General features: G+C 38.1%; 1 protein-coding gene across 10 annotated transcripts in view; it reads left to right on the top strand.

Moving 5' to 3' along the window:
* The window catches only part of RSPRY1 (ring finger and SPRY domain containing 1), a 43,975-nt gene that overhangs the window by 17,089 nt on the left and 2,854 nt on the right, over positions 1 to 24,032 (top strand). For all 10 annotated transcript variants that reach the window (XM_081274180.1, XM_081274182.1, XM_081274187.1 and 7 more), the window contains 12 exons: positions 3,755 to 3,807; positions 4,549 to 4,661; positions 5,992 to 6,118; positions 6,955 to 7,013; positions 8,903 to 8,969; positions 9,563 to 9,694; positions 10,929 to 11,044; positions 12,075 to 12,218; positions 15,774 to 15,885; positions 17,829 to 17,931; positions 18,281 to 18,433; positions 21,486 to 21,590. In XM_081274180.1, coding sequence (XP_081130306.1) covers positions 3,755 to 3,807; positions 4,549 to 4,661; positions 5,992 to 6,118; positions 6,955 to 7,013; positions 8,903 to 8,969; positions 9,563 to 9,694; positions 10,929 to 11,044; positions 12,075 to 12,218; positions 15,774 to 15,885; positions 17,829 to 17,931; positions 18,281 to 18,433; positions 21,486 to 21,590 — 1,284 coding nt within the window. The remainder of the gene's footprint in view (positions 1 to 3,754; positions 3,808 to 4,548; positions 4,662 to 5,991; positions 6,119 to 6,954; positions 7,014 to 8,902; positions 8,970 to 9,562; positions 9,695 to 10,928; positions 11,045 to 12,074; positions 12,219 to 15,773; positions 15,886 to 17,828; positions 17,932 to 18,280; positions 18,434 to 21,485; positions 21,591 to 24,032) is intronic.

Raw genomic sequence — 24,032 nt, forward strand, 5'->3', positions numbered from 1 at the left:
AAAAATACAAAGGACTGGGGGTATAGCTCAGTGACAAAGCACTCCTGGCTTCAATTCCAAGTACTAAAAAATGAAAACAAACAAGCAAACAAATAGCAGTTAAGAAAAGTATATCAAATGAAAAGACAAACCAAAAAAAAAAACAAAAAGCAGATATGAATTAAAAGGGAAAGAAACATACAGAAATCTTAGAAATGAAACATTGTCACTGAAATAAAAATTCCAATAGATGGTATAATTCCAAATATGCCATAAAGAGAAAATTAATTAATTAGAAGAAAGTGTTGAAGAATTCACTCAGAACATCAGAAACAACATTCAAAGAAATAATGGCTGAGAAATTTCCACAACTGAAGAAAATGAGTTAAAATTGAAAACATATAGGGTCTGGGGTTGTGGCTCAGTGGTAGAGCTAAGGGCATTGTGTCCAACTAAAAAAATAATTATAAAACAAAATTGAAAATATATTGCATTAAAATTAGACAACCATAGCAACAACAAAAAATAGAGTTAAAACTTTGTTTAGATAAGGGGAAAAGAAAACTGGGTATTGCAGCATACTGCAAATAGGTAATTTATTTCAAAACAAAATTGTGGAAAACAAGACAATACCACCATGCTACTCTTTTTTTAGCAACTCTCTCACTATGGCATTAGAACCATTGCTCTCCTTTCATGTCAGTGTCACCCTTTCTTAAGTAAAAAATAAAGAGGACAATAAATACAGATGGTTCTATAATTGTAATATCTATATGTATGTATGTATTATTTATTTATGGCCGACCTCAAACTTTGAGTCCTCCTACCTACCTCAGCCTCCCAAGTCTCTGGGATTACAGGCATGCACCACTTTGCTCAGCTTAGTTGTTTCTTTAATTTTGTTTTTGGTGCTGGTGCTGGGGATCTAACCCAGGGTCTTATACATGGTAGGCTAGTGCTCCACAACTGAGCTATATCCTTAGCCCTATAGACACTCTCTCTTTTTTTTTTTTTGGGGGGGGGAGACTGGGAATTGAACCCAGGGGTACTTAAACACAGAACCACATGGCCAGCCCTTTTTTATGTTTCATTTAGAGACAGGGTTTTATTGAGTTACTCAAGGCTTTGCTAATTTGCTGCAGCTGTCCTGCTGCCTCAGCCTCCCAAGCTGCTGGGATTAAAGATGTGCACTACTACAGACTTTTTTTAGGGGGGAAGGGGTACTAGGGATTGAACTCAGGGGCACTCTACCATCGAGCCACATCCCCAGCCCTGTTTTATATTTTATTTAGAGACAGGGTCTCACTGAGTTGCTTAGGGCCTCACTAAATTGTTGAGGCTGGCTTTGAACCAGGATCCTCCTGTCTCAGCCTCCCCAGCTGCTGGGATTACAGGTGTGTGCCCACATGATTGGTATACACTTGCAGGGCCTGCATTGCTTATGTGTGCTCTTTCTTTGAATGAACCTGAAGTTGAAATGTGGTGATAGTTCTGCATTCCTGACCCACTATAAGAAGCTTGAGTCCTGCTGCTTTTTTTTTTTTTTTTTGCCTTTTTCAGTCACCAGAAACTTGCACTTTATACCAGTTTTAGCTCCATTTATCATTAATAACTTTTTTATCCCTTCCACTGAGAGGAACCTTATCCCAGCTTCATTCTATGCATCTGCCCATCCATAGGTGTGGTTTGTGTCCCACTACCTTGCAAACTCAGAACTCCTGGTTACCTTTGTTCAGCTCCTGACCTACAGCCCAGTAGTCCTCTGGCTTAACTTCTGCTTCCTTCTAGAAATTTCTGCCACATTTCTGCTCCATAAAGGAATTCATCTTATTCTTTGAGTGTAGGGATGTGTGTGCGTCCATTAAGTACCTCTGTATAGAACTGAAGTACTCCTATTCCTTATTAGTTCTTTACTCTATATTGTGTTTTATTACTCTTCACTTCTTCCCTTATCTCATTCTTCTCTCCAACACCCACCTCCAAATATCAGTAGGTAGCCATACTGGTGAATTTAAGGTGAGTTCGTCCCTGTAGTTCCAGTTACTCTGGAGGCAGAGATGGGAACATTTGAGTTCCAGATGAAAAAGAAAATATCAAAAAGAAAAAAAAAGATATTCTTCCACTTCTCCTACCATATGTTTGCTTATGTTTGTTAGGAAGAATGTTTATAGAGTTTTGTGTATGACTTTTTTTTCAATTTACATTAACTGGTTTAGTTATAAACCTCTTTGTTTTTAACTTCACTTAATATTAACTTAAGATCTATATTGCTGTATGTAAATCTGCAACCGATTCTGGCTGCCACACACAGTATTCATTTGTATGCTTGAAAGTACCATATTTTGTTACCTTTTCCTCTGGTGATGGTCACTTAGGTTACTGCCATATTCTTGTTCCTACAAATAATCCTGTGTTAAATAGCATAAATATGCATCAATTTGTGGACCTATGTAAAAGCTTCTATGGAATTGTTTACTTAATTGCATACTTAATCTCATCATTACCAGAGTTTGCATCAGTCAGTTAATTAGTTTTTAAAAATCTTTTAAGGGGCTGGGGTTGTAGCTCAGTGGTAGAGCACTTGCTTATCACATGTGAGGCACTAGGTTTGATCATAAGCACCATATAAAAATAAATAAATAAAATAAAGATATTGTGTCCATCCTACAACTAAAACAAAAATATATTTTAAAAAAAACCTTTTAAAATGATTTCCCCTTATTATGAAGGGACACAGAATACATCAAGCAACCAGTATCTAATGAATACCTGAAATGAACATAGAAATTCCTATGTTAGAAGGTACAAGGTTATACTTTTTTTTTTTGGTACTAAAAAAAATTGAACTCAGGGGCACTCAACCACTGAGCCACACCGCAGCCCTATTTTGTATTTTATTTAGAGACAGAGTCTCACTGAGTTGCTAAGCACTTCACCATTGCTGAGGCTGGCTTTGAACTTTCTATCCTCCTATCTCAGCCTCCCGAGCTGCTGGGGTCCAACTATATGGTTATTCTTATGGATGTTAATTTTTTTTCATGACAGAAAACATACAAATTAAGTGTTGTTTGCTTAAATAAACAGTGTGTCCTTAAACAGAGTTATCAATGTTTGATGGAAAGTATTTCAGTATTTCAGAATCTTTGGATTTCTGGGATCCCAGTTCGAAAAGCCAAGGAAATAAGATATATGATGCCATTTTAGACTAGTATCTAGAATATTAAATAGTTTCTTGATTAAGTTTGGTTTCTTTTTCTTCTAATACGATTTTATGAAGTTTAAGAATGCAGTGATATTTCCCAGAAGGAAACTTTCAAATGAAGATGTTTATGTAGGTCCTTGATTTCCTAAGTCCTCAGTTGGGATTGCCTTCTTCCATCCTGGCATTTCTTTGAGGTAAGTATTAGGAAGATGATGTTGACCTTCCTGGCTTGTCTCAGTTGGCATTGGGCCTCTAGAGGTAAAGCTAAGAGTAGACGCTGGTCTCCAATTTTAGTCCTGTGCTTTTACTGCAGGCCACATAGCAACCTTTGCGTGTGCCCATCAGCCCATTTTGTCTGTGGGCCCTCACAGGCGGTGACTGTGGAAATGAGTACATAAGGTATACGTTTGTCCTGAGAGTTTGTAGCTCTTGTTGTCTCTTCCATCTTTTTCCCTACATTCATTCATATTCATCTTTTTATCTTTCCATCCACACACTTCCAATTTGATTTTTTCTTTGAAATTGTCATTTATTATTTCCTCAAGTTTAATATCTTAAATGTTTGTTTTTCAGTGATCAGGAACCTCCTTATTCAATGATTACATTACATGAAATGGCAGAAACAGGTATTTTTTTTTAATACTTTCTAATGAATTAACAATAAGGAAGAAATGTGGCCACTTTGTTTTTTAAGACAAAAAGCCCTTAGTATATGGAAATTTCCCTGAAAATGTGTAAAAGGCACTGTATATTATATCCTGAATGTTTAATTACATGTCTTGGTGAGTGTTTTTTCTCACTTGAGATGATGAAAGAAAAGAAAAACCCTCTTTTTTGGCATTGACAGATTTTGATCTAGATGTTCTAGAATTGGGCCCTCAATTTCCTAAATATCATTCTGAAAATATAGCCAAAACAGAGTATACTTACTGTTTTCAGTTAATTCCTGTGTAGTGAATAAGACTTCTAAAACTGTTTTAATCATAATTTGATGACCATAGTTTATGAATGACCATAGTTTGATGATCATAGTTTAAATTTTATCCAAATAAAGATGCCCCCTAACCTCCAGGCACCATAATAAAATTTTGAACTCCACCATGATAACTACCAATTGATAATTATGTTTATGCCAAATATCAGCTGCTCAAAAGCTTCAAGATGAGATCTGGGGAAGTAGCTCACTGGTGAACACTTGCCTATCATGTGAGAGGCCCTGGGTTTAGTCTCCACCCAGTACCACAAATAAAATCAAAGCCGCAGAACAAAGGCCAAAAGTATTTCTTGTGTGACTCTATTATAAGTTATATATTTTCACATTTTCAAAATAGTGACGCCATTGTATAATTTTCTTGATTTACTCTTAGATGAAGGATGGCTGGACGTTGTCCAGTCTTTAATTAGAGTTATTCCATTGGAAGACCCACTGGGACCAGCTGTTATAACATTGTTGCTAGATGAATGTCCATTACCTACTAAAGTAAGTGAATACTACTAATATTTTATAAAATGTCACCTGTGCTTAAGCACTGGATTAGTGACCACAAAGAACATTTGATGTATTTTCCTCTTTATACATTTGAGATGTGTTTCATTCAGTATTAATTTTATTATGTAAAATGTTTTTTTACTAATGAAGTGTTGCTTCCTCTAGCAATAGCATACTGTAAGGTTTTAGTTAAAAATTTTGTAAATGTTAAAAATTGTTGCATTTATATCTATAATGACAATCTTTGTTTGGAAACTAGAAGAAAATGTTCAGGTACTGAGTTGATTTTCCTATCTTTCTCTGAGCAACTTCCTCTTAATAAAAGTTTTCAATTAAGAGAAAAGGGGCATTGTACTGAGAAAGTACTTTTGAGTCTTGCTCAAACATATTAGGCATTAGTGTAACATTGAGTGTACCTTACATAAAACAAAAATATTAAACTTTTATTGAATTAGTAGTCTGTATAGTCTACAGATTCTTTCTTCCTTCTTTTTTTTTTTTTTTTTTTTAATTTGGATTCTGGCATCTTTTATTTGTCTGTTTAAGCCTCAGACATTTGGGTCCTGTACAAAAACAAAAACAAAAAAATTATAGACAGCACAGGGAAAATCTTTTAACCTAGTCACTGATTGATTGATTGATTTTTTTTTTAACCTAGGCTTATAAATGGTTTCCATTTTCATTTGCTTCAAAAACTCTGATAGGATTTGTTCTTGCTTGGTGAAATTTTGTTTTGTTGTTTTTTGGTTTTTTTTGTACTGGGATTTAACTCAGGGTTACTTTACCACTGAGCTTCATCCCCAGCCTTTTTTATTTTTTGAGACAGGGTCTTACTAAGTTGCTGAGGCTGGCCTTGAACTTGAAATCCTCCTTCCTCAGTCTATCAAATTGCTGGGATTACAGGTACATGCCACCATGTCCAGCAGCAGTGAAACATTTTTTTTTTAATGTAACTTTTTACTACAACATCACTAGGCCTTAATGTTACTAATCATATTGACATTTGAATAGCTTCAGTCTATTTAATGATTCAAGAGTGGCATATGTGTATAGAGGGTAGAGATGTAGATAGATATATAAATATAGATATCAAATGTATAGCAAGTATATTTTGAATAAAATGAAATCTAGAAATTCCATTCCATTCAGATTGAGCAAACAATATTTCCCATCAATAATGATATCATTGGGTTACATTGTATAATTTTTATATGGTTATTCTGAGTTTAACACCTGGTTATAGCTTTGTCTCAAAGAATTCTCTTAGGAAAATGACCTGAGAAGATATATTTCAAATCCACTCTTACCTTTTTGTTTTTAGGATGCACTCCAGAAATTGACTGAAATTCTCAATTTAAATGGAGAAGTAGCTTGCCAGGACTCAGGCCATCCTGCCAAACACAGGAATACATCTGCGGTCCTAGGCTGCTTGGCAGAGAAGCTAGCAGGTAACTCTGGGAAGCACCACAGAGGAAGATCTAAGTTGCTTGACTTTAAGGGCAGTTTGCACTGCAGGTCTTATCAAACTTGCTGTAACAGAAAAGGAGGGATGGGGCTAATGGTAAGAAATATTACAAAGGATACAGAGGCTAAGGGTAATCTAACTTAGCTTTGCAGATTATCAAAAAAGTTGTATTTATGTGATTTAAAATTAAGGGCAAAGGCTAAATTTACATATATGATTACATATATGTAAAAAATTTAGCTAGGTAATGAAGACAAATCAGAGAGAGGAATAGGAAAAGAAATTTAGATTGCATTAGTTCCTGAGACATAGATATTTGACTTTTTTTATGAATATTACCCATTTTAGTAAAGTTAACAGTAAAGTACATGTGACTAGCTTAGCTACTTACTGCACATATAATGGAAGAAACAATGGATTTGAAATCAGAACGTGAGCTGGGCGCAGTGGTGTATGCCTATAACCCAGTGATTTGGGAGGTTGGCAGGAGGACTGCAAGTACAAGGCCAGCCTTGACATTTTAGAAAGACCCTGTCTCAAAATAAAAATTGAAAAAAGGACTGGAGCTGCAGCTCGGTGGTACAGCACCCCTGTATCCAGTACCAATTAAAAAAAAAAAAAAAAAGCCGGTGGTGGGGAGTCACTTTACTCAGTGACCAACTCTGAACCAACCTCAGAGCAGGAGGGTTGAATAGGATAATGTGCATGAGACCACTCTGTAAAAGGTATGGATTTCTACCAAAACAATTGGATTGTTATTACTGTTTAATAATAATATGGCACTTTTAATTATAGCCAGTGTTTGTTGTATTTGTGTAGGTCCTGCAAGCATTGGTTTACTTAGCCCAGGAATACTGGAGTATTTGCTACAGTGTCTGGTAAGTGAGACATCAAAACTAGTTATTCTTAGTCATCTAGAATTGTACATTTTTCTCAAGTTGCCAACAGAGCCCCTGGCACAGAGAATGGAATTTGTTGTAAATTTTATTTGCAGGTGTTTCCTGAGTGTTATTTATTCCTTCCTATGTTAAAAAGGGGGGGGGGATTTATTATATGCAAAAGCAAAAATAGTTGAGTTAGTCTGTTTTTAAATTTAGTCATAAGATAGCTACTAGACTTTTCTGTGTGTCCTTAGAGCCTACCAGATGGCAATAGGGACCTCCAGAGGAGAAACAAAACCACATGGCATTCCAACATCGGATCAGGTTTCCAGTGGATGTGAATCTCTACCCCTGACCACCCTACTGTTGCTGCTCTTAAAACTGTCATCTTTTGAGTATTTGATATACATCTGTGAAGCTTGTGGTTGGTTGAGGCTGTGCCTTCAGATCTCTCCCAGTGCTAGACCACAGTCTTGGCCATGGCCAGCCTGTATTTTTAACAGTTATTTTTGCAGGCGTATTTGATATACATCTGTGAAGCTTGTGGTTGGTTGAGGCTGTGCCTTCACATCTCTCCCAGTGCTAGACCACAGTCTTGGCCATGGCCAGCCTGTATTTTTAACAGTTATTTTTGCAGGCCAAGTGAGCATTAGTTTTTTCCAAAATTTCAATATGAAAGTTCTTATAGGTCCATACCTACTTAACAGTGCTTAAATTAAACCTGTACTGCTCTAAGTGATCTTCATGGGGGTACAGAAGTTATAGGACTGTCCTTTTCCTTAGGAAATTTACTGGTCAGTTGAAACAGAAGTACTACTAAGACATGACAGTTAGCCTCCATTTTAAGACAGAATGTGATCAAAGGAAAAATTGTTTCCTCTAGCCTTAAGTGCCCTAAGAGTTGAGAGGAGTGAAGGAGTGGGTGGTGTGGCTGGTGACAGACTTCCTGATGGTGAGACTTCAACTGGGTCAGGCTGTAAGGTTAGGATTCAGCTGTGCCCAGAGGAGGCAAAAATGGGTTTTGTGTCCAAGGTACTGCCACAGGTAGAAATCCAGAGACCAAACTGTCTAATCAAAGAAAATAGTGTTTAGAGGTAGGAGGATATGGACCCAGTAGCCAGGAGAAGAGGATTCGGAGCTGGAAAAGCCAGGCAGAGGGATTGAGAATGGATGTGGCAAAAAACAGGATGCTGAAGATGCTTCACAATGGGGGAGGGTGTTGGTTCGATGATAAGCTCTGCTGGAGTTAGGTGGCACCAGGGAAGTACATGGGAACCCTCTAGTGTTCTACAGCTCTCTGGAGTCTCCTAGGGTAGACCTTCTGTAAGTGGGAACTCAGGTGACATGAACTCAAGAACAATTCAAAGAGCCCACTTGTTGCTCTCTCCCCTACCATCACCATTTGTAGAATTCCTTTCAGAGTCCAGATTAAAAACAAGCTATTAGTTGTTAATTTCATTATTTATAATTCTGAAAGTTGGTAGTTATGAGTCTTTCTCTACAGGATTTTGAATAGAAGGTTATTTTTAGCTCCAATTCTGAGTTTTTAGCTTGTTTAAATGAATTTAAGAATCAACAATTTGTGTAACAGAGCCTTCATATAAATGTTACTAAGTAAAATGACATAATATATTTAACAAGATACTGTTGAAATTTCTGTATCTGTAAATTAGCCCAGTGACTTCAAGAAAAAGAAATATAAGATGGAGATTCTATCTTGGTTCTTCATTGCTAACAATATTTGCCAAACGAATGATTGAGGACTTGAATGAGAAAGATTTTTCTAACTGCTCAAAAAACAAAAACACCTGGGGGCAAGAAGATGAAATTAATAGCTTGTTGCCTCTGCTCGGGGTGATTTTTAAAAATAATCCATTGTCTTTCAGAAGTTGCAGTCCCATCCTACAGTCATGCTATTTGCACTCATCGCACTGGAAAAGTTTGCACAGACAAGTAGGTATAGTGACTTCTTGCACTAATGACCTGCTGTATTCATTTTTAAGAGTTTTCTCTTTTCTTAGTTACTAGATAACCAACACTTTGAACCCTACCAACCTTGCATACATTCTGTTTTTCCCTGGGTAGACACTTCAAGGCCAGTGAAGTATAATAGGGACAAAGGCAAAGTTTTTTCTGCCCAAGAATCTGAACTGGTGAGCATTATTACTCACTTTATTTGTGTGGTGCTGGGTGTTGAACCCAGGAGTACCCTACCACTGAACTACATCCCCAGCCCTTTTATATTATTTTGAGTTGGTGGCCTTCATCTTGCAATTCTCCTGGCTCAGCCTCCCAAGTAGCTGTGATTACTGGTGTGTGCCACCATGCTTGTCTTATTACCCACTCTTTATAGTTAAAAATTTGGTGGTATTGCTAGAAAATTGTTAAAGCTCTTTGGCCTTGTCATCCTTAGAAACGTTAGTAGAAGTCCATTCTAGTCTTCAAATTCTTTAATTATCTCTCCACACTCATTACTATTACTAATTTGCACAGCAAATCATCCTACTCTTTCATTGTTAATTCAAAGGTTTCATCTTTTTAAACAGGTGAAAATAAATTGACTATATCTGAATCCAGTATTAGTGACCGGCTTATAACATTGGAGTCGTGGGCTGATGATTCTGATTATCTGAAACGTCAAGTTGGTTTCTGTGCCCAGTGGAGCTTAGACAATCTCTGTAAGTTGGAGCTGTTTGTTTTGAAATGTCTGTTTCCATTTCCAGACTCATTTCTCTGATAGTCTCACTAGCCTTCCTTTTGTAAGAAGCCGGGTATGGTGGCACACACTAGTAATTCCAACAACTCGAGAGGCTGAGGCAGGAGGATTGCAAATTCAAAGCCAATCTCAGCAACTTAGCAAGGCCCTCAGCAACTTAGTGAGATCCTGTCTCAAAACAAACAAACAAAAAAAATTGAAAGGGCTGGGGATGTGGCTTAGTGGTCAAGTGCCCCTGGTACCAAAAAAAAAAAAAAAGAAGAAGGAACATGAGTCCTTTTTAAAAGGTCCTCTACCGGTTGGTTGAATATATTCTAGCAGAAGTGTACCCTAAAAACCCTTTGATAAGAATTACATGGAGGGCTGGAGTTGTGGCTCAGTGGTAGAGCACTTGCCTAATGTGTGTGGGGCACTGGGTTCAATCCCCAGCACCACATAAAAAATAAACAAATAAAATAAAGGTATTGTGTCCATCTACCACTAAAAAAATATTTTTAAAAAAGTATATGGAATGTTTCTAATTCTAGCATTCTTTTATTCAAAAACCTTCTATTGGTACCCTATTTCCTGATGCATTAAGAACCTTAATCATATGGCACTGTCTACACAACTCTTTCCAAACTATCTCTTCACTGTAATGCAGACAAAAAACCTGCTGACTTCCTACCCCTGGGCCTATTCCCTCCACTTGGAATTCCCTCTTTTTTTCTACCTATCTTACCTTTGCTCCTCAAACCCAAGTCATGTCCTATCTGCACCATGAGGGTTGTTCCTGGCTTTTTCTCTTCCTTCTCCAAGGACTGCTAGAACAAAAACTGCACTAGTACTATATCCTCACTTCCCACTCCATGGTTATCACTGCTAAAGCCCGCTGGTCATGTGACTCCCCACTCCTACTCCAGCATTGTGGGTGCAGCCTGTGTAGAGGCCAATTAAACAATGATTCTGAAAAAGTGAAATTCAAATTTTGTTTCATGAAAAGTAATAGATTCATGGATTAGAAACATCTACCTCGCAGTGCTGCCTCTTCTGGCATTTGCTTGGTCAGCCTTCGTATGATGGAGGAGCAGCAAAGCTAAGGTGCTGAGCTTCCTTGCCATTTCATTCCTTGACTGCTGGAGATGGCAGTAGCTTTCTCCCCCTCCCCTGCCCAATAGCAGCCTACCCTAAAGACATGACCACTTTTTCTTTTGCAGTTTTAAAAGAAGGTAGACAGCTGACCTATGAGAAGGTGGACTTGAGTAACATTAGAGCTATGCTGAATAGCAATGATGTCAGCGAGTACCTGAAGATCTCACCTCATGGCTTGGAGGTAAAATTTCCACAAATGGATCTTTGGGGTAGGGGGATCATTTTGCTCCCATTTTCATGTCCTACTTTTGAACAAAAGCATGTCTTTCTACTGGGAAATTTATTTCCTATCTGAAGAGTGATAAGAGGTAGAAGTGATAGGATGGAGTGTTTGAGATGTTAACTACTCGATTATCTTACACAGTACTACACCTGTTATAAGCACTGTGATGCTGACCGGCTTAAATGTGTGTTTTTAATCTTTGCCATTTTATTCAATTAAGGTACAAAGACTAGTGTTTCTAAAAGGGGTAACTCCTTTTAAATCCCCATGTAGTCAATCATATTAGGTCTAGTTCCCTTTCTCCATGTATGTTACATGTTGCTGATTTTGAAGTGAAAGTTGATATAAAAGCCAGTTACATATGGCAAAGAGACTAGATTGATGAGGATTAAAAAACTGTTGGGGGTTAGGGTTGTGGCTAGTGGTAGAGCACTTGACTAGCATGCATGAGGCACTGGGTTTAATCCCCAGCACCACATAAAAAAAATAAAAACAAATAAAATAAAGGTATATAAAAAAAAAAGAACTGTTGGAAGAATGGCTGCAATTATTTGATTCTATGTACCAACAAATCTGTTGTGTAGTTTTCTGCTTTAGATTATATTTAGGTATCCCATCTTATACCCTTTTCTCCATCACATGAAAGCAATGTTTATGAATTGATAAAAGCTTCTATTCTGAAAGCAAAGATCCACATACACTGAAAGCAAAGCTAGCAGCTTTCACTACTGCTTACTGTAGCCATCTTGGCAGTCCTCCTAGTCTGACACCAATCCTGTGAGAACTCTCTGGAAATAAAACTGTAAACTAGCTGTAGAATGTACTTCTTTCAGTTTTAGGCTTTTTAATCACTGAGGATGGATAGAGGAGAGGACTAGTCCACTAGGCACTTCAATGAGAAAAACTATATGCAACCTTCCCAGTAGTCAGGTACTTTGGTGGTCTTCAGGCACTGATGGTCGATTGTCATGCTCTTTGGTTTTCCCAGGCTCGCTGTGATGCCTCCTCTTTTGAAAGTGTGCGTTGCACCTTTTGTGTGGATGCCGGAGTATGGTACTATGAAGTAATGGTGGTCACTTCTGGTGTCATGCAGATTGGCTGGGCCACTCGAGATAGCAAATTTCTGAATCATGTGAGTACCCTAGAGAACTTTACAAATTGGAGCAGCAGCAATTTGTTTCTCTTTTTCTGTTAGGTGGGTGGGTGGGTGGGTGGAAGATGCCCTAATTTTCCACCTAGAGGTTAGGTGTGTCTTTTGTCTTTGCGGGCTATACTCTGGCCCCAGCCACATCTTTGGCTCAGGATTTTTGTGCTTTGTTTTTATGTTTTACTGGGATTGAACCCAGAGGTTCTCTACCACTGAACCCAGGCTGGCCTCAAACTTGTGATCCTCCTGCCCTAGCCTCCCAAGTTGCTAGGATTATAAGCATGCCCTACCATGTCCGGCTGATAATGTCTTTTATTACTTACTGCCTTTCAATTCTTTCTCAAATTATTAACATAAAAAGGTGGATGGGATCTTAAGACATTTTCAGAGCTTGACAAAAATAAAAAAATAAAAAGAGAGATGGAGAGAGAAAAGAAATAGAAGCAGCTTACAAATCATTTCTTCTGATGGATGAAACTGTAATTTCTGCCATATAGTTATAGATTTTTTTTAATATTTTTAGTTGTAGATGGACACAGTACCTTTATTTTATTTATTTAATCTTAATAGAGGCATAAAACACTGTTTGTTTCTTATACTCCACATTGCTTAGTAGACTATTGACTTTTTTCTTTAAAAACAAATAAGTGGCTTATCGATAGCACATGCCTGTGATCCCAACAACTCAGGAGGCTGTGGCAGGGAGATTGCAAGTTCAAGGTCAGCCTCAGCAATTTAGCAGGGCCCTAAGTAATTTAGTGAGACCTGTCTCAAAATTAAAAAGGACTGGGAATGTAGCTCAGTGGTAAAGCACCCCTGAGTTCAGTCCCCAGTACCAAAATCAAACGAGTGCTGGGTGCAGTAGCACATGCCTATAATCTCAGTTACTCAGGAGGCTGAAGTGGGAGGATCCAAGTTCAAGGCTGGCCTGGGCAATTTCATGAGACCCTGGCTCAAAATAAAATTTATAAAGGACTGAAGAGGTAGTTCAGTGGTAGAGCACTTGCCTAGCATGCATGAGGCCCCAGGGTCAATCCCTAGTACATCAAACAAACAAAAAACAACTATTGGGCTGCAGATATAGCTCAGTTATATAACCTGTTTGAAACATTATACAGTGTGTTAAAACATTGCAGGGTAATCTGTATTATTTTTATGTTTTTTATATATCAGTTAAAAATATAAAGTGAAAAAGAAAGATGAGGAAACTGAGATTCAGAGAAATTAAGAAACTTGCCCAAAGCCATCTGATCTCCAGATAGAAGACTCTAAACTTAGGTCAGGACAGCCTGTGCCGCTTCCTATATAGAGGCATCCTACCTTGGAGAAAATGACTCTTCTCAAACAGAAAAGGAATGACTTGGGAACCTGTTGAGAGCTTCCAAATTGATGAGGGGTTTGGGAAATAAACTCCAAGGCAATGTAAGGGCCAAGGGTAGGAAGTACTATTTCAGGAGGACTAGCTAGCCAGGATGTAGCCAGCATTACTGCCACACATCTGTCCTAACCCCACGCCCCTCTGTAGGGGTCACTCACACACTGAGGGTCTGATGGGAAGGTCTTCCTCCACTTGCAGAGCAGGAAATAGGATTCCTATCTTCCATATGTACCCCATAACGGGAAGGTAATGGGATATCAGATGGCAGAAGAAAGGACAGTGTCCCCATATGAGGAAAGGATTCAAAATATTCCATGCACGACAAGCTATACATAAACTTTTTTTTTTTTAACCCTAAATACCAACTAGCTACCCTTTTCTCTTGTTTATCCATCCTTGCCAATGGAAATCAGGGTTAATACTACTGGGTATATTTTGAGCTGAAAGAAGATATGGTACATCTAGCTTGCTCTCTGAGATGTAAGCTCAAAGGGATTTTTAAAGTAAATTTCTGCTAGGTATAGGTATCTATTCTTACCTCTATAGAAATGATCTGTGGCTAAAATTTTATCAGAGTTCTGCCTTTGACCCATAGTGCTACTCTGTTATGGAATTCATCCAAGTATGAAGGACACTGCAAGGTAATATCTAGGCTACCTTGATGGCTAGGAATCTTCTAGGAATTTCTTTTAAATGTTCTGTCAAGGACTTCCTCTAGGACATTAGAAATGAAGATAGAAAATAATTGTTTTGGGCTGCGGATGTGGCTCAAGCGGTAGCGCGCTCGCCTGGCATGTGTGCGGCCTGGGTTCGATCCTCAGCACTACATACAAACAAAGATGTTGTGTCTGCCGAAACCTAAAAAATAAAAATTAAAAATTCTTTCTCTCTCTCTCTCTTAAAAAAAAAAAATTATTTTGCCTCTTCCCCAGCACCTAAAGTTTAGTGGTTTTGAAGTTTGCTTGGTTTGTTTTTTTGATGCTGGAGATTGAACTCAGGGCCTTCTGCAAGCTGAGCATGCACCCTACTGCTGAGCTGTACCACCAGTGGTTTTTATATTGTAGTAGAGGAGTTTGTCAAAACTTCTTTTATCCTCACTACATTGTTTATCCCATAGAACAAACAAGCTATTTGAACCTGAGATCTTTTTTGGATTTAGCTCGCATTTTCAATTCCTTTCTCCTTAAAGCTTTTCACCATTGATCCTTAAAAAAATAGCGGTTGTTTGTTTTGTGTGCTTCTTCTTCTTTTTTTTTTTTTTTCTCTCTCTCTCTTTTGGTCAAGCACTGAAAATAATATCTTAAGATCCCATCTACCTTTTTATGTTAATAATTCTAAGAAAAAATCAAAAGGCAGTAAATAATAAAAGACATTATAGACAGACAGGGTGGTCATGGTCATGCTTATAATTCCAGCAACTTGGGAGGCTGAGGCAGGAGGATTACAAGTTTGAGGCTAGCCTGGGCAAGACCCTGTCTCAAAATAAAATGTATAGGAAAGGGCCGGGGCTGTAGCTCTGGGGTAGAATGCTTCCATAGTATATGTGAGCCCCTGGGTTCAACCTCCAATGCCACAAAGAAGGAAAGGGGAGGGAAGGAAGGAAAGAGAGGAAAAAAGCAAGGAAGTAGGGAGGGAAGGAATTGTCAGGGACCCATATGATGTTCAAATGAAGCTGATCTCAGAATAGTTTTTAGCTGATGGTCCACTGTAACCTTTCTCATGAAATTTCTGAGCATTTGGGTGTTTTGAAGTTATTCCATTCAGGAAGCCTGACCATAGTGAAGTAGAAGGTATAGTGATCTTGGAATCGGGAGAATTTAGAACCAAACCTGTCTCTGTTACATGTCCTTAGACAAGCGGGTTGACCTCTCTGAACCTTTGTTTCCTCTTAAAATATAATGTTACCAGCCTCATGGTAGTTCATTAGAATTAAATGAACTGACAAATGTGAAAATGCTTTGAACAAAGGAGGCACTTGAAGTATTTGTTGGTGAAGTCATCATTTACTTGGAACCAGACCTCCAGATCATAATTTTGATATCTTCCAAGAAGCAGAAAGCTTAGAATTCCAGCCACTGGGTCAGTGGCTCTAAAGGATAGACCCTCTCCTCCCAAGTCAGAGCAGGCTTAACCCTGCTAATCATCTGGGCCTCTCTCTCCAGGAAGGCTATGGCATTGGGGACGACGAATACTCCTGTGCATACGATGGCTGCAGGCAGCTGATTTGGTACAATGCCAGAAGTAAGCCACATGTCCACCCGTGCTGGAAAGAAGGTATTCATTCTTCTCCACCGAAATTTTTCACCGGGGTTAAGATATCTGGTTATTGTGAGACGTTTACTATGAGAGTCCTTAAAATGTCTTAATTGGAAAAGGCCAAATGATAAAAGAGATCTTGGCTTTTCTTTTCACTGCCATGGATGTTAATTGTATTTTCTGGTAAATTCGCCTTGGGTAGAGCCCTCTTTTAACAAAAACATTTTAGAATATAAAATTCTTAAATTAATGAGAAAACGGTACTCTAAGAAATAATGTGAATTCTCTCTTTGGGTGTATTTTGAACAAACATTCATGGAAATAGCAAGAACAAAGGAATTGTAATGCCATTAGAATAGGATATTTTCAGAGACAAAATGGCTATGCTCTGATGAAGTAAGGTCATATGGTAGAGGTTGGAATCTCTGGAAGAATTTTTATTCTCAAACATTGGAACCATATAGGTGCTATAGCTCCATGCATCCCTCTTTCATTTTCCTACCCTAACCAATATTATGGATGTAAAATGAAATTTCAAGCATATTAAAAGAGCAGGAATTTGACCACTCCCATGAGATAGCTCCACTTGTCTAAACTGATAGTATAAGAAAGGAAAAAAAATCTGAAAAGCCAACAGGAATCCTCATTTTAATGGCTTGCAGGTTCTTGAAGGAACATAAAACATACACATTTCCCAGAACATAAGATAAAGGCACTGTTTTAGCTGGGCATGGTGGTGCACACTATAATCCCAGTGGCTTGGGAGGCTGAGGCAAGAGGATTATAAGTTTTAGGCCAGACTTAGCAATTTAACAAGACCCTGTCTGAAAAGAAAAAATAGGAAGGGACTGGGGATATAGCTCAGTGGTGGAACGCCCCTGGTTTCAACCTTCATACCAAGAAGAAAAAAAAAATGGAAAATAGAAAAAGATCAAGACAAACTTAAAAATTCCTTACAATTTTTCATCCAGAGATTTGAAAAATGCTTAAATTTGATGTATGTATATACTTTTTGGTTGTTATACTTAGTACCTTGAACAGCTTTCTAGTTTATCAAAAAAATACTACTTTTAATGTCTTCTCAATATTCCATTATATAGTTAAATTTTTTTTCCAGTACTGGGGAGTGTACCCAGGGGTACTTTACCACTGAGCTACATTCCCTAACCCTTTTTAAGTTTTTTATTTGAGCATGGGTTTTGGTAAGTTGCTTAAGTCCTTCCTAAATTGCTGAGGCTGTCCTCAAACTTGCCATCCCACTTCCTTAGCCTCCCAAGTTACTGAGATTAGAGGGATGTACCACTGGGCCCAGCTGTAGTTGTATTATATATTAACTAATTCCTAATCTTGCTATGCTGACATTTTTGCCTTTAAAAATTATTATAAACTGTTCTGGATTTCCCCAAGGTAAGTTCTTAGAAGTGAAACTTCCTTGGCAGGTAATCCCTGGTTTTGAAGCTATTCCTGTGTATTACCAGATTTCTTCCACTAGCATTAAATGTCCATTTTTCTTGTTATCACTATAATTTCATGTTTTCCTTTAGCAGTTAAAAAAAAAAAGAAAGAAATTTCACTTGTTCTATTTGATAAATGAGGATGCATACTTTTTTTAAAACATTTTTTTCAGGTAGTTGTGACCTAGGGAGTCTTAAAGTTTCACCAGAGGCAAATATGCATATGATTTTATCTTACCATATTTCATTGATCCCAACATGCACACTTTTTTCACACTTTAACATTTTTAAAATCAAAAGGCATTTTAAAATCAATACCTTGTCATAGTTTAATTGGCAGCATTCTTTTCTTAATGATACATGAATATATTGGTATGTAGGGATCAAATAATTTCAAGAAACAAAGATGAACATGTTGAATACCTGGCTAATACAGTGACACTGAGGCCCTTAGGAATCCTGGTAGTACATGGCATTATTCTAACAGTGTTTTGCTTTGTCCTCTAGGAGACACAGTAGGATTTCTGTTAGACTTGAATGAAAAGCAAATGATCTTCTTTTTAAATGGCAACCAGCTGCCTCCTGAGAAGCAAGTCTTTTCATCTACTGTGTAAGTAGCTCCTCTCAGTCCAAAATTTGAGTAGATGCATGGAATGCACTTTGTGCCAGGAAAAAAGAACTTTGTTATCTAAGCAATTATAATGGGAAATTTATTTATTTCAAGTAAATGGAAACCCATTTGATTAGAACTAAAACTGTCCCAGAGTTTGACATAGAAAGATAAAAGAAGAACATTCTCTGATGCATGGACCTGTGAGGGTTAGTAAACAGAATCTGTCCCCTTTCTTTTCTGTTAGGGCACAACTGGCTCATCTGAACTTTCTGAAAACAGCTGAGTTTATGAAATTTGCTTCATCTATATTAACTCTGTTGACCTTTATACTTATTTTTATTTGTAGATCTGGATTTTTTGCTGCAGCTAGTTTCATGTCATATCAGCAATGTGAGTTCAATTTTGGAGCAAAACCTTTCAAATACCCACCATCTATAAAATTTAGCACTTTTAATGACTACGCCTTCCTAACAGCTGAAGAAAAAATCATTTTGCCAAGGTAAGGCATCTGCCCAGGCTGTCTCCAAACTGTGTATTTCATAAGAAACTGAAACAATTTATGGGAGACTTTTTTTTTTCAAATTTTTAAATAAGTAATTTTGAAAATCTCCCTGAAAAGGCTGACTTCCTGGGAAATATAAGTTACTAAAACAGATCTCAGAAAGATAAAAACGGCTAGGGATGTGACTCTGTGGTTAAGCACCAAGTACCAAAGTGGGGGGAAAAAAAAAACATGACACATGCATGCTCACACACAAAAAAAACCCCTACAGACTAACTTTCCTTGGATGTTAGTGTTAAAATCCTAAATATTAGTCAAGTGCCTCTGTAACAGACTTGTGTTCAATGAAACCAACTTCTTTGGGGTTTTAGCTACATGGCAAAGATGCCAACACTTTTCCACAACCATTAGGACCCTGAATTCCATCTTGTATAAAATTTCAGTCCCCATAATTTGACAAAAACTAATTGGCATTAATTTTCTCCTGGGATGAATGCCTGCTTCTTTTCCTAACAAGATGAATGTAGTCTATCCCATCAGCTAGGAAAAGACTCCAGCTGCTTCCTGGTAATTGCTACAAGTTGAAGCTTGTTATACAATGTGAGCCAAAGTTTGTCATGTTTTAACAGAGCAGCTGCCTGGGTCTGTGTGGAGCGGGTATTCCTTTTACTAATGCCCATGTGTTATATCAGAAAATCCCTCAGTAGTCAAGGAAACCACTCTGAGCAGGGCATAGCCAATGCTGAACTGTTACGCCCCTGAAGGGGTCTCTAATAATAATGGATTCCTAGCTCATTTTGGCTCAAAACACAAGTCTGTAGGCAACTCTCTGGGCTATGTTTCACATCAGACTATATTTTAGTTGCTCAACAGTTTCCAGGTGAACTAGAACATATCAGAGTGCCATCACTGTCTGAAACATCAGAGCCTTGTGCATCATGTCTTGTCTAGAACATCAGAGCCTTGATAACATTCTCAAGAACATTAGATCCACTTTTATCTCAGCTGGAGATCTGAGGTCCATTCCTAGAATTTCTATTCAGCTTTTCTTGGTATCTGACAAAGATTCTGAACTTTCTGTTCCTCTTTGTGAAAGTCTAAAGTAACATCTCTCTCATCTGTCATAATCTGTTCCTTTTTTCACCTAGCATGACTTTTCCTTGGATGAATCCACAAATCACCTGAAAGACAAAATGAACTGGGAATGGTGGCACACACCTGTAATCTCAGTGGCTCGGGAGGTTGAGATAGGAGAATTGCGAGTTCAAAGCCAGCCTCAGCAATAGAAGGCACTAAACAACTCAGTGAAACTCTGTCTCTAAATAAAATACAAAAAAGGGCTGGGGATGTTGCTGAGTGGTTGAGAGTGCCCCCTGAGTTCAATCCCCCATACTCAAAAAAAAAAAAAAAAAAAAGACACAATTGATCCATGTTCCCCTGGAGAGGGTAACCTTAGTCAAAACTGCTTCAGCCTTTACTCCTCCAAAATTCAAACCTTCCAAAACTAAGATGGTAGTGAGTATCAATTGTTGGAAAGTCTCCTTTTATGGCCAACTTATACATAACTGTCTTAGTTATTATGTATATATATTTGGCACCCAGAATTTGTCTTGTCTTGAATAAGAACAACAGAATTACAAATGAGGTCAGTCCTGTGTTGTACCTAGACTTTGTTGTCTCTGACAATCACACCAAGAAAGATGATGTCAGGAACCTAATTGAGTGGCCTTCTTAAAGCCAACCGCTGGTACCTGACTCCTCTTAACATTCAAGTTGAGCTTATTTACAAATGTTGGCATTAAGCATAAATGTGCCTAAGAACATTTTCTATGCCATTAATACTTTCAGCCTCTGCTCCAAAGACCTATATTCACTGATACCTTTTTACTGATATTTTACTCATTGAAATAATACCCCTTTTTGGCTTCAGAGTAGGAGCTAATGGCCCTATCAAGGATTTTGCAAATTATTCTATATCATATATACTCTGTGTCAAATTCTTCTCCTTCCATTAGCTATTTTTTCTTAACTTTATTATGGAAAACTTCAAATATATAAATAAGGTAAAAAGGATAATGTAGAGAGGTGCCACATGCTCATCCCTCAGCTGCAACAGTCTTCCACTCATGGCCATCTGCTTCTCCTAGTCTCTCCTCATCTCTTTGACATCCCCATTATTATTCCATTTTCCCTGTGGCTGCTACCTAAAATAGTCTCTTTAAGCATCCACCGGGCTTATTCCCCCACTCCCTTAAATGTCTTCACTTAGGTATCACCTTAGTCAGAACTTCCTTGACTGCCATATTTAAAATCGTTACTCCCCACCTCTCACATTCTCCATGTCTTTTTTTTTTCCATTTTATTTTTCTTCATAGTATTCATCAGCATTTCTGCCTTCCCCTTCCTCAACCCCTCATGAGCACTGCAATGTAGCTCTCTGAAGGCAGGGGTAATTTTTTAGTCTTCTGTTCATTGCTGAGTTGCCAGGGCTTGAGATAGTACTTGGCCCACAAGTGGGTTGAACGAACATTCCATATTTCTCTTGCTCACCCACCAAGGCTGTGCCTTCAGCAGAGCATTTCTACTCCGTTTTCCCATTACACAATGAGTGAAGGTATAATGGAAGGGGTGTGGACTTGAGGCATCTGGACTTGCAGGGACTCTATAAAGGTCTCATAACCCTTTGAAAATGTATTAAAATGTGTGTGTTTTTCTTGGGAAAGGCAAGTCTTTGCTTGTCATTAAACTCAAATGTACAACTTAAAAGGTTAAAATTTGCTAGTTTATAAAAAAGCACTGGACTTCAGTTTATCATGTAAAACATTTCACTGAAGTTTAATTTATCTGCAAAGTGGGAATGACCATGTTTTTTTCATTCCCTATTAAGATTGAAATGAGTTATCATGTATGAAAACTTTACTGAACAAAGCTTAAGGAGTACATACTATCTTATCTCACGTGTATAGAGATAGCATTTCAAATGTGTCACTGCCAACAGGACCTGTTTACTTGTTGACAAAATGAGTTTCAAACTGCTTTGTCTTCTCAGGCACAGGCGTCTTGCTCTGTTGAAACAAGTCAGTATCCGAGAAAACTGCTGCTCCCTTTGCTGTGATGAGGTAGCAGATACGCAACTGAAGCCATGTGGGCATAGGTAAGAGGATTTATTTATTATCTCCATATATTACATTAGGCAACATTTCATCCTGTCTTGAATTGGTTTTAGAACCTTCCTGGTTCCATAGCTCTTCATCAAGGTTTATTACATCTAAAGTGGGCTAAATGGGGAACTAGAGTTTGCCAAGTAGTACCTGCCTGTTTTCCAGAAAATATCTGAACTGGAAGAAGCAGCCTGGCATAGAAGGCCTGTGTTTTTGTTTTGTTTTGTTTATTCATTATGATATTTTTTATATAACTTTGATTTTGCAAAATGTAAAGGTTTAATGCTATTTATAATCTTTTTGGCAAATCTCTCTTGGTTTTAGAGCTTCCTCATTAATTTCTTTACGCTCTTAATTATTGAGAATGCAGCATTCTCCATGCCATCTAACTAAATTTCACCTGTATGAGATGAACTTAGAGGGCATTCTGACCCTTATAGAGCAGAGTGTCAAAGTATCAGCAAAAGCAGCAAGTAAGCAGGTTCCCAAGAAGGCCATCCCAAGGTTAGGAAAGGGGAGGAAGCAGAAAGCAGTGTAGTGGCACTGAGCCGTCCACTCGTGCTGTGTGGGAGCAACACTCATGTTGATGTTACAGTCCAGCTACCTGCAATTCATCACATGCCACCCCTGCCTTTTTTTTCTTTAATATATTTGACAAAGCTTTAGCCACCTGATCTCCCAGGTTTCCAGAGCCTGCGGTGTTGGACCCCGTTTTTCATTTCCAGGAATGGGTCAGCCTGGACCCGTGACTCTGCCTCTATACCCTGTACCTTTGCTGTCTTGGAACAGGTTATTGTCTCTTTGACTGTTAAGGGAAGTGATTGCAGTACATTTCATTTCACCCTTAGCTATACCAGTTTCTTTTCTGCTGCCCAGATTTCTCAGATTGAGCACCTTGCAGGCTTTAGTGATCAGGGCCTTATAGGCAGGTACTGTTTGAAAGCTGTATATCTTGATGCCCTTTTTCAGAGGAGGGCGACCAGGGATTGAACTCGGGAGCACTCAACCACTGAGCTACATCCCCAGCCCTATTTTGTATTTTATTTAGATACACGGTTTCACTGAATTGCTTAGCACCTCGCCTTTGCTGAGGCTGGCTTTGAACTCATGATCCTCCTGCCTCAGCCTCCTGAGCCATTGGGATTACAGGCATGCTCTACTGTGCTCAGCTCTTGATGCCCTTTTTGATCTTTGTTTCTGTAACACTGTGAAGATCCCAAATAGGAGGATCTGTATTTATTCATCTTTAAAAAAAATTTTTTTAATTGCAGATGGACACAATACCTTATTTTATTTATTTATTTTTATGTGGTGCTGAGGTTCAAACCCAGTGCCTCACTAGGCAAGCACTCTGCCACTGAGCTACAACCTCAGCCCCTGGTTTTATTCATCTTTGGGCCCTCTGACCCTTCCCTGTAGTTAATACACAATAAAGACTCACTAATGAGGACTAACCCATAAAAACTTAAAACTAGGTACCTTAAGTGTCATCATAGTTTCTATACTAGATATATCCAAAACAGGGTTAGAAAGGAAATTAAAAGAATTGTAAGGAAATTTAAGCCAATTCAGCAACAACAACAATTTTAAAAGAATGTCTTACTAAAGAAAGGAAATTTGGATAAAATAAACAAAAATTGACCCCTAGAAGAGATTGAAAATCTAAGCAATCCTATTACCATAGAAGATTAGCTATCTCCCCAAAGCACTAAGACCATATGTTTTGTTTTGTTCTGGTCTTTCCTTTTGTAATACTAATTACCACTAAGCTACATTCTCAACCCTATTCATTTATTTTTTGAGACAAGGTCTCACTAAGTTGCCCAGACTATCCTTGAACTTGCAATCCTCCTGCCCTATCTTAAGCTCAGATGGTTTTACAGAGGAATTCTTCACAATTTTCAGGGAATAGGTAGTCCAATCCATTTAATCTTTTTCAGGCCACAGAGAAAATAAGAAATCCACAATGTTTTCACAAAGCTTGCATGATAATCACACCAAAAGCTGAAAAGGAAAAAAGGGGGAAAAAACTTGTTTTTACTTACAAATATAAATCTAACAATTTAAGTAAAATATTAGCAAATAATTCAGTAACACAACCAGGGGGACTTAGGGATTTAAGGATGGCACAAAATACGAGGAAATCTACTCAAATAGGCTGGGGCAAGGGTAATTATTATTTTCTCCAAGAATGCTGAGAATGCATTTGTTAAAATTCAACATCCAACTGGGTGCAGTGGTGCAGGCCTATAATCCCAGCAGCTTAGGAGCAGCTCAGGAAGCTGAGCCACCAAGATCCCAAATTCAAAGCCAGCCTTAACAACTTAGCAAGGCCTATCTCATAATAAAAATTAAAAAATGGCTGTGGATGTGACTTACTGGTTAAGCACCCCTGGATTCAATCCCTGGAAGAAAAAAAAATTCAATATTTATTT

Source organism: Spermophilus citellus (assembly GCF_964194105.1).
Source record: "Spermophilus citellus genome assembly, chromosome: 18".
Taxonomy (NCBI): Eukaryota; Metazoa; Chordata; class Mammalia; order Rodentia; family Sciuridae; genus Spermophilus; species Spermophilus citellus.